The sequence below is a fragment of the Nelumbo lutea genome, chromosome 5, assembly GCF_056320005.1.
Source record: "Nelumbo lutea isolate HS-2025 chromosome 5, American lotus-T2T, whole genome shotgun sequence".
NCBI lineage: Eukaryota > Viridiplantae > Streptophyta > Magnoliopsida > Proteales > Nelumbonaceae > Nelumbo > Nelumbo lutea.
Window position 1 is genome coordinate 10,005,060 of NC_142688.1, and position 11,284 is coordinate 10,016,343.

Below are 11,284 nucleotides of genomic sequence, written 5' to 3' on the forward strand. Positions count from 1 at the left end.
TGTTCCCGAAGTGTGGCTGCAGTGGTCCGTTCGGAGCAGATCCCTTCCCCATAAAGCCCATTAAAAGATAAATACGTCAAAACCTGATTAACCTAACCTGATCCCAACCTAAATTGTCTTGAATTAAGCTCGGGTTGGGTCTGGATTGATAAACTTAAACTTAAACTCGAGTTGGGCCAGGCCTAAGCCCAACATTTACACCTTTAGGGTTGAACCTGGGTTTCACCTCCAACCTGATCCAACCCACCTGTATTGCACCCTTAGAAATAAAGTTGGAAAAAGTGGACATTATGAGGAATAACATAGGGTGCGTGTATGCATAAGTTTCTTGGCTTCGATGATAGTAATCAAGGCGATTCGAGGATCCAGAAGATGATATCTAAAAAAAAAAGGATCCGGAAGATGAGATATTCACAGGTAAACCTCGAGACTCTAGAAGGAGAAAGAGGAAAGAGGAGTTATAATTCGTCATGGTTGATGGTGAAATTCAAATCAAAAGCCAAGTTTTTTCTTTCCTTCTTTTTTTTTTTTTTTTTTGGGGTAAAGGAAGCCAAGGTGACAAAAGATTGATATCTTAAATAAAATAAATAAAATAAAAAGAATCCGGAAGATGAGATATTCACATGTAAACCTCGAGACTCTAGAAGGAGAAAAAGGAAAGAGGAGTTACAATTCGTCATGGTTGATGGTGAAATTCAAATCAAAAGCCAAGTTTTTTTCTTTCTTTCTTTCTTTCTTTCTTTTCCCGGTAAAGGAAGCCAGGGTGACGAAAGATAAAGCAAGTATATCGATTTTATTTATAGATGGAGCAAGGTTTGCTACCTTATTTTACATGTATTTCAACAAGAATGAGAGTTTTTGGCTGAACACACAAATGGAGGAAAAAGGAATAAACTCTTTGCAAAAAATTTCCTCTAATGGACACTTCTGCCAAGTAGATCTATCCCAAAAGCTTAGATTTCAATGGAATTTCGGACCACTGTCCAAATATATGTTTCAAAACACATATTTTAGAGAAGACTTTAAATAACAAATATTGAAAACGGAACCTTTTTTTTTTTTTTTCTATTTTCGATATTACATCACACTACAGGGTTAATAGGGTTGGGGAAAGAGCTGGGTGCACGTTAGGAGCTCAGCTCTGCGCCCCACAACGTCCCATAGCGCATCCTCACTGTGTATTGAAAATACTTCCCAAAGATGATATCATCAGCTTTGGTATTATCATTGGGAGATGTTTTCAATACATGAGAGGGATGTACTGTGAGACATTGTAGGGTGTAGATGTGAACTTGCGCTTTAGATTCATTAACATTATAATGGAGAGCCTGTAGTTACATGGGTTTAATCTTACGCCTCTAATTTTGAGCTACTGTGTCCTCGGCAAAGTTTGTGTAGGATAAGAAGCAAGTTATCCCCAAAACGGTTTATGGGTCCTGGATCCCCAGCACTTTGGATCTTGTCTAATAAAATTAATTCAAATGCAGAAGAATTGTTGTCTTTGATGAAAACAACAACAATATGTTATGGGCCTTGTAAGGAGGCCTAAGTCTGCATTGCAGCCTAAAATTAAAGACACAATGACCAAGGATTTTGGTGGCCCTGGTTAAGAATTTTACACTAGATACATCCTAAGGAGTAGAGTGTTTGGCCAATATGTTTGACCATTGACAATAAGGGTGTTTTCTGTTAAATTTTTAAATAGGCCCAGTCCGAAAACCCAAGACCAAAGGCCCAAACCCGAAGCAGTATAAAAGTACCAACTTCGTTCAACCTAAGTTGCACTTTTGGCTGGTTCAGTTAGTCAAGTGCAAGCTACTTATCAACTGTAGTCCAGGAATTCTAATATACTAATATAAATCTTGTTGAAAGGAATATTCAGTGAACGGAGGATATGGACTAAGTAGAAATTAGGTACTCCCATCACTTGAACTACCAGACATTTTTTTCTTGTATTCACACAAAAGTGGGAGCCTGGATGTTGATTTTGGCTCTTGCTCGTCGGTGATTATAAATTTATAATTTTATCGGTCAAAGAAAAACTTTTCTCCAGTAGTCATCCCACCAAAAGGCTAAGCATCTCGATTCTTCGCAACTGTTTACATTATTGAAATAAAATATTAATCTGATGAATGGTGCCTGTTGCTTGTTTGGAGACATTTCCCTCTGCCAGTTTATTTTTGTTTAGATTAGAAGCGCATTTCGTATGAAGTATGAACAGAAAGAAACATAAAAAGGGTTGAAAATGAGTATGAACGTCTAAGGGAAGCGACTGAAAGTCTAAGACAACGTTTTAAAAAGGCAATAGTTAAATCTAATAGAAACAAAGAACTGATACATACCATAATTGAAGAAAAACGAACAAAACCGGACGGAATTGACAAATCTTGTCTCGTCTGTTTCTGAAAGCCCCACCCATCCTATTGGTGTCACACATCTTTCAGTTCGGTTTAAAAGTAAAAGTGTAATACAAGTTTGATTTCCAATCTTTTCACATAGAAAAACAAAAATTAAACCTAGAGAAAACAACATTTGATAGAGGTTAGATAGGTCCAAATTAGGGTGCCAGTCGGATCCCCGATTCGAAGAATTTAAATTTATACAGCATTAGGCTTGGACCTTTGGGCTTTTCAAAAATTAACGTAATTTCAACCGAAGCCTGCCCAAATTGCAGACTACACCTCTTCTTGATCCACAGGATTAGCGTGTAACTCAGTGCCGATGGAGTGAATTCCGCACGTTTCTGGGTTCCACTATCTGGTCTACAGGCTCCATTTCGTAGTGGAGTAGAACTTGCAAATATGCAGATTTTAGAGTTCTGGGTCTCCATCCAGCAGATACGCTTCAAAAAATATATATAAAGTTAAATTACATTTTCACCCCAATCAAAACACAACCAAAATGTTTCGTGAAACTGTAAGGCAGATAACATGTTCTCTGAACTATATTGTTGACCCGTAAAATACCTTTATTAATAATGTTTGTCTGTTATATTGAAAAGTGGGGCAACTAATGGATAGCCTTGTTAAAACACTCATACGCATTTACTAAAGTTAAAACACTTGTTTATACAATGAGCACTCACAAACGGTTACTAAGTAATCAATCAAAGTAAGCAACAACATTGAAATATGAATGCGCTTGTAAGCCTGGAACTGGCTAGAATGTTGGCTTCCGTTCATTTAATTGTGATTGTAGCAAGTTGGGCTCGTACCGTTTATTCATTCATAGTACACATGAGTCCAACCACGAGCCCTAGGTGTAGTATAGGTGGTAGTTAAATAATAAATAAATAAAGGACGCGGAAAGTAAGGCTGATCTGATACCGAGAAGATGTCGCCTTGTCGGCAAGAGGTTGGGTTTCTTGGGTGGGTGCAACCCAGGCTGCCCAGTAGTCTGTGTACTATTATGTTACGTGCCTCTCACCTCTCTTTAGACGTAAGATTGGAATCTTCTTTTATTATGTACATAACATACGATACGAATTCAGCATCTTCTTCTCCAGATGCCCAACTTGCCCTTCCTGTCAGATGTTGCATGTGTTGCTCGGAAACTCACCGTTAAACGATCAAAATTCCCATCACCGGCGACGTTTCAAATCCGATTACTCTTCACTACTAAACAAATATTATTAAAAACGCTATTTACAATTTTACATATAGCTAGTAATAATGACTAATTTATTCCGTGCAAGTAGATGGTCTCTCTTTCTATACAATTTACAAAGTACAAAACCTTCTTGGAGCTAAAGAACACAACTGTTTAGCATCGTTGATTTATCATCAACAGTTCACTAATTGTGATATAAAGGAAATGATAATTAAAAGTTAAAACATATATTAATTCTAAGGCTGGGAACTACCGGACCTTGGTTTGCCATCATATGCTTGACGGCAAATCGAGTTAGGTTTCTGCAAAGGCAAGCATAGCCGGGACGAGTTCGGACAACTTTGCAGACAGTTATCTCCGAAGCTACCGGAGACTGATGCCCCATCGGAAAAGAACCCGTGCGGCGCCTTCCCTATCAAGAAATTCCCGTCGAGAAATAACCTTCTCAGCGACAATTTGTTACTGTACTCCATTGGGATTGGACCACGAAACCGGTTGTACCGAAGCGAGAGCGACGACAGCAGAGGATAACTAGCGAAATTTAAGGGTAGGTACCCTTCGATGCTATTGAACCCTAAATCCACGGCCACCAGGTTGCCGTTGGCGTCCGAAGGCTTCGAGATCTCGAGACCTGTGAAGCTGTTGTTAGAGAGATCGACCTGTTGCAGAGATGGGAGTTGAAAAAACCAGCCCTTGATTACTCCGTTGAACATGTTACCGCTCAGCTCGACCACCTCTAACCGCGGTGACCCTTGGAACGAAGATTGCAGTAGAGACCCAGTTAACGAGTTGGCTTTTATAGCCAGCTCCACTAGATTGGAAGGTAGTTTGGGTAGAGAACCAGTGAGCTTGTTGAAGCTTAGGTCGATGGTTCTCAAGCTGGAGAGGGAACTAATGGTTTCGGGGAGGCTTCCAGTTAAGGCGTTGTGGGAGATGTCCAAAAAGCTGAGAGATGGGAGTTGGGTTAGTGAGGGTGAGAAGGAACCAGAGAAGAAGTTGGATCTCAAGCTCAAGGTTTGGAGGTTGGTGAGAGAAGAGAGGGAGGAAGGGATTGGTCCGTAGAAGGAGTTGTCGGAGAGGTCAAGGTGGGTTAGCTGGGTGAGTTTGCAGAGGAGAGGTGAGAGAGTGCCAGAGTAACCGGCTGGGTCGAGAACGAGTGTTGTGACGCGAGTGCTGTCGGAATTGCAGGTGATACCGCAAATGAAGTCGGAACGGCGAGGGAGGGAGCAAGGATCGCAGGAGAAATTCCAGGATGCGAGGCATGACCAAGGAGGGATGGTGGTTGGGTTTATTGCCTCCTTGAAAGCTTTAAGTGCAGATGTATCGGAGGGTAGAGTGAGTGCTTGGACAGGTAACAAGAAGAGTGCAGAGAAACAAAGGAGGGGCAGGAGGAAGTTAGACATGGCTAGCGGTGGCATTGGCGAATTGCGTCGTCTCTCCTCTGTATCCTGTAGGTTATTAATTAATTTAAAATAAAAACTGGGACTTAAGAGTTAGAGGGAAAGAGCGTGATTTTCAATCTATTTCTTTTCTGGGTCTGAAAGATTCTGTCTGTGTCTGGTCGAGAGATCGAGTTTTGGGTTACTTTCTGGTGAGCTGTAAACGACTTCTGATTGTCACTCACTATTCTCCCTTTACACTTCTCTCTCTCTCTCTCTCAGAGTGAGTGTCTGAAACAATCAAATCGATGGTGTCCATCTGTCTCCCGCTTGATCTTCCACTAGTCAAAACGTACATTGCCAACATCAGCAAGTGGGAAATCGTAACGATGAATTACTAGAAAACTGCTTCCCCAAATCAAATCCTACCCTTTAAAATCCAGAAATCTTAAGATTTTCACGGTTCCAATTCTACCAAAATTATATTTTTATATAATAGAAACAGGAGTTACCAGAGTACCAGTCATTTAGTCAAGCAGAAGGTGAATCTCTCTGAAGAAGAGGCAGAAAAAGGAAAGAGGAGGAACTGTTCAATTTTATCTGACGGAAGTGCCAGACTAGATACCAGATCTGCTACTCACATAGGGCGTTTCATTCGCGCCTCACACGCACATCGTATCATGCATTGAAAACATCTCTCGTATTTATAAATTATTATTCACGGGAGATATTCTTAATGCACGACCGATGTTCGTGAGACTGCCAGCTGCCGACCATGAAAAGGAAAAAGGGTAGGTTTTAAACTTGGGAATGGTGGAAGTCCGGATCTGCTGTATATACAGGGAGTGGGGTTTCCAACTCCAAGTAATCGACAAATGTGGGGTACGGATGTTGGGACTTCGGAAGGTCCCAAATCCAAATCCCATAATCCCCAGTTTGATGCAGCTAATTATTCATCACCTGAAAGTTGATGTGTTTTTTTTTTTTTCTCGGAAAGCCTTGCGTGCTGGAAGATATAACATACCGATCAAGCAGTGGTAAGGTGATCAGGAAAGTCTTACCGTTGATGGCCGATAGGCTTTCAGGTGATAAGGTGGATCAAGTTGGGCCTGATTCTTTGATTCTTTCGTGTAAGAAGTTTCGGGGTGGGCCCGACTCAATTGATAAGAATCTTTTTTTTCTTTTTCTTTTTTTTTTTTTTTGAGGGAGGGGCTAGGGGCAGGGCCTACCGGCCTACCTTATTAGAATGAAAAAAAAAAAGATGAAAAGGGTTAATTTAGTAATTCAGGGTACTGTGAGAATAACTCCGATTCGGTTCTACTACTACCGTTTGAACTGTGAACACCATATCAGTTATCAACTTATCACCGCAGGCTCTGCCCTCTGAGCGAGGACTGAGGAGTTAATTAACTAACCAATATCTAATAACCATCTCTCTCGGTTTAGACTAAAGAAATGAGTAGGAGTAAAAACTACGACAACGAACGCGTAAGATCCGAGACCGGATCTGCTACTCACACATGGCGCCTCACGGTCACAGGCACATCCCACCATACATCGGGAACATCTCTCTCAATATATGGTGGAATGTATCTGTGAGATCGTTGTGATGAGAAGCAGATCTACCCTGTTGGGACTCCCCTGCCCCCGCCCCAATAGTACACACACTACCAACAAGCCAGCATCCTCCAGGCTGCAACTGAAAGACACCGAAATGAAATTAGCAGATCTTCACAATTTTGAAGGTGATCTAGGTCAAAGTTTTGACCATTGTGTTTGGCTTAATGCACCAGTTTTAAGTTTATGGTTCATCATAACTTTCAGCTTATTCAGCTGCCCTCATCCGATGAATAAATTTGCTTGGTTGCAATAAATGAGTTGAATGTTAAGTAACTAATTCCGTCGGTACCTGAACCGAGCCCGGCCCATTTCCACCCTGATAACCATTCATGCAAATTGCTCGCCCACTTGAATAATTGCATATCTACACCCATTAAATATTGGGAGAATGATGGTTCAGCCCAGAATCAGAATTTTTAGGCACAAAATACAATTGAATAGGTGTTAATTCAGAATGTAGAGATTTTTTACATTTTAAATGTTTATAAATCTACAGTGGAATTTAGAAATCTGCATTATGTCTGTAGTTTTCTATTAAATCTTCTACCTGACCAAATAACTAAACGGTGTCCTCGAGAGTCAGGGCTGAAAGCGTTGATGGACAGTTTTTGTAGCTTTAATCGGATTGATTGAGTCTCCAGATTCTCCACTCCCGAGATTTGGAGTTTGCAGTATTTATAAATCGGGCCAAGAAGGCAAGAGGCCCCAAATATAAGGCTACGTAACAATATCCTTCTTCAAATGCCATCTTTTATTACTGCTACGAGAAATAATCATGAAAGCCATTTTCTAACACGGCGACATGGTTGATCTGGTGCATCGTGATGATCTCATGATTCTGGTTTCTGAGCCTGAGGTTGGGGATCATGTACTCCTCTACAAATCATTCGACTGGAACGCGACAGCATGTACTCCTCTACAAATCATGTACTCCTTCTAAGCCCGGCCACTGCCCACTGGGGTTGATACAAGCCAACCCCAGATATAATATGGATTGGGCCTGAAATCCACCCATTAGTGCGTTGGGACAGCCACACCTCAGTCACTACTCAATGCACTCATGTTACCCCCTTCGTGTCTGAGCTTTGCTTTGCTTCCTTCCTTGGTCGGATTATCTCTTCATTCTCACATTTAAACACTACGCCCTTACATAAATTCTAAACTCCTAAATCCTAATACCCATAAACCCTAACCCTAAATTCCAAAACTAATGGGTCAAATTTATTTAATTGGATACAAATCCTTCGATTTGGAGCCAAAATCCATAAACCCCTAAACCCTAATCCCGAGCCTTCAATCTATATCTGTATATTAAAATACAGCAGTCTAGAACTATTTTTCTTTTTTTTCATTTTTTTAACACTAATCCTAAATCCTAAAACTAATGGGCCAAATCTCTCTCTCTCTCTCTCTCTCTCTCTCTCTCTCTCTCTCTCTCTCTCTCATACACACACAAATGTTCTTAACCAAAATAATCTCCTCTTAAACTACCTCCCCCACTTTTTATCCATATCTATTCAAAGAAAGTTTGAATTAAAATTTTTAAAAAATTATTTAAATATTCTAACAAAATTATATAATAACTTTAACATATTTATTAAAAACACAAAAAATAATTATAATAGATTTAATATTATTCGTATTATTAATAATTTTATATTTTACAAAATTCATCATGAAATGATATTCAAATAATAAAAAATTGACATTAAAAAATAAAATATTATTTAAATATTTCAATAACTAAATATATGAAATAAAAAAATATTAAAAATAGATAAATAATTACAAAACAAAATATTTAATATTATATAATAACTTTAAAATAAATAAAATTCAAATAACGAAAAAAAAATTAAATATTTTACATACTATTTAAATAACTAAATGTTTTAAATAAGGAAATATTTAACATAAATAGATTTTAAATAGTTAAAATAACAAAATTATATAATAAATTTAAAAGACATCTTAAAAGTAGAAAAACAATTATAACATAATACTCAAATTAATAATAATTTAATATTTTACAAAATTAATAACGAAATTAAGTAATAATAGTACAAATTATAATTTTATATATTATTAAATTCAATAAATAATTAATATTTTAAATTTAAATAATGATATTATTTAAATAACTAAATATTGTAAATAACAAATTTCACTTATATCAATTAATAATTCTAGAAAATAACTTTCAAAAATAATATTTATTAATAGTAATTTTAAAATCTTAATCTATATTTATTATATATTTACATAAACTAAAATTAATATTTATTGTATTTTTAGTAATTATTTATTTTTTTTGTGATACATATATCAATAATTATATATAAATCTACTTTTGTTTTGTTGTTAAGAAAATTTCCAATAATTATTGGAGATTAAACTATTGTTATTTATTAGAGGCTAGACTATTAATTTAGCTAAAATTAGTAGTGTTCCCTGGTTAGTTCGATTTGGTTGTAGGTTGTTTGGCCAACCAAATCAACCAAGTGAAGTTGGGGAGTTGGTCACCGAAAATCGACTAGCCATTAGTGAAAACCAGCCAATTCGGGATATAAATAGATAAATAGATAGATAGATAGATAGATAGAAAGATAGATATGGTCAGTTTAATCAATTTGATGAACAACCATAGATGAATTTAATTATTGTTATTTTTGTATTGTAAAAACATATATAATATATAAATAATTATTAATTATTTATAAAGTTAAAAATATAAAACAATTACATACTTTTATTTGTTTCTATTATTTTTTCTTTACTTAACAAATCATGTACATCGCATGGGTCCCCACTAATTTATTTAATAAAATGCCTTTTATTAGACACATGTCCTCCAACGGGTACGGGCTAAGTATTTTAGCCAACTATGGATAAACCTCTTATCACTACATTAATTTCAACTCAATTCAATTCAACAAAACCTTTGTACATCATATTCATTATTAAATTCATCCCCACACACTCCTACATCCTTCCACTTGCAATCATATGTCACTTTTTACCGGTGTCATAGTTTGTCTTTCCCCATACATCACTTTTTACCGGTGTCATTGGTTGTCTCTTTGAAACCTAATTGGGGTTACCGGTAACCGAAATTGATCAGTTAATCGGTTGATCAATTCAGTTAACCGTCAGTTTGGTTTATCAATTTTTCAGTTTTTTATTATTTATAATATATATTATAGAAAAATATATAAATATATAATAAAATCTATAAATATATATATATAATATTATATTTTAAATAATAAATAATATAATATATATTATAAATTTATATACATATTTAGTAATTTATAATGTATAAAAATATAAATATATATATAAGTAAAATATATAAAAATATATGTATATCGGCCGGTTCGATTAACTGTCAGTTTTCTATTCTGGTTAACCTAAACCAAATCGGTACCTTTGGTTTTTTAAAATACTGAAACCAAACCGACTGGTTTGGTTAACTAAATTTTTGGTTCAATTTCGATCGGTTTTTCTTATTCACCCCTAGTATGTATATAAAAGGTTGGACCAATTGGATTTGCCCATGATGAACAAGTGTGGAGACTAAAATCTAGAAAGGAGGGTGATCGTAACACTAAATATTTTCTTCATAGGACAAAATTTAAGAGGTGATTTAATGCTCTAAGCTAGGTAAAGGATGCCAATGGTAATTGGACCACAAACTCTCAAGAAATAAAGAGAATCTTTTCATAAGTATATACAAAGTGTTGGAGATGTTGAAGAGCAGTTGGATGTTGGCCTTTTAGAACATCTTAATTTCCCTTAATTAAGTGAGGCACATAAGCAAACTTTACTCGCTCCACCAACGGAGCAAGAAATCAAGGAAATTGTGTTTAATATGAATCCACATAAATCTCCTGGCCCGGACGGTTTCACAACATTTTTTCATCAAAGATATTGGGATCAAATTGGACAAGATGTTGCCTCTATGGTGGTTAATTTCTTTGAACTAGAGTCTTTGTTAAAACAAGTGAATTGCTCTAACATTATTTTCATTCGTACGAATAAAATTGCTGAAGGTCCATATCAGTATTGACCCATCAGTGTCTGTAATGTTTGCTATAAATTTATTGCCAAATGGTTGGTGATGAGACTACAACCACTAATTCCAGACTTGGTTTCCCCTAATCAAGCAGGATTGTTAAAGGAAGGCAAATATTAGATAATGTGGTACTTGCTCAAGAGGTAACTCATCAACACAAACATCAAAAGAAGGGCATACACTATATAGCACTCAAATTGGATATGTCTAAAGCTTATGACCCTATTGGATGGCAATTTATCGATGAGGTGTTATGTATAATGGATTTTCCTCAGAAATGGAGTAAGTTAATCAATCAATCTATAACTTCTCCTTCTTTTGTAGTAAAAATAAGAGGGGACTAAGACAAGGGAACCCCTTGTCACCTTATTTGTTTATTCTTGGCATGGAGTACTACCTCAAATGATTCATAAAGCAGAAGAAAACAATGAAATTCAAGGGGTAAATTTTGGAAGAGTTACAATGAAGTTAAGTCACTTGTTGTTTGTAGATGAATGTATCTTTTTTGTAGGCGGATCTAGGAATGTTAAGAAATATCAAGCAAATTATAAGCAATTTTGAGAAACTTTCCGGTCAACTCAAAAATCACTCTAAATCT

At 36.4% G+C, this 11,284-nt stretch overlaps 1 protein-coding gene across 1 annotated transcript; it reads right to left on the minus strand.

Moving 5' to 3' along the window:
• Nucleotides 1-3,659: 3,659 nt before the first annotated feature.
• On the minus strand, nt 3,660-5,505 carry LOC148850257 (uncharacterized). Its single transcript, XM_088946607.1, has one exon. It carries the CDS (start codon nt 5,025-5,027, stop codon nt 3,846-3,848), a length of 1,182 nt encoding a protein of 393 aa, XP_088802733.1. The 5' UTR covers nt 5,028-5,505; the 3' UTR covers nt 3,660-3,845.
• Nucleotides 5,506-11,284: the final 5,779 nt, after the last annotated feature.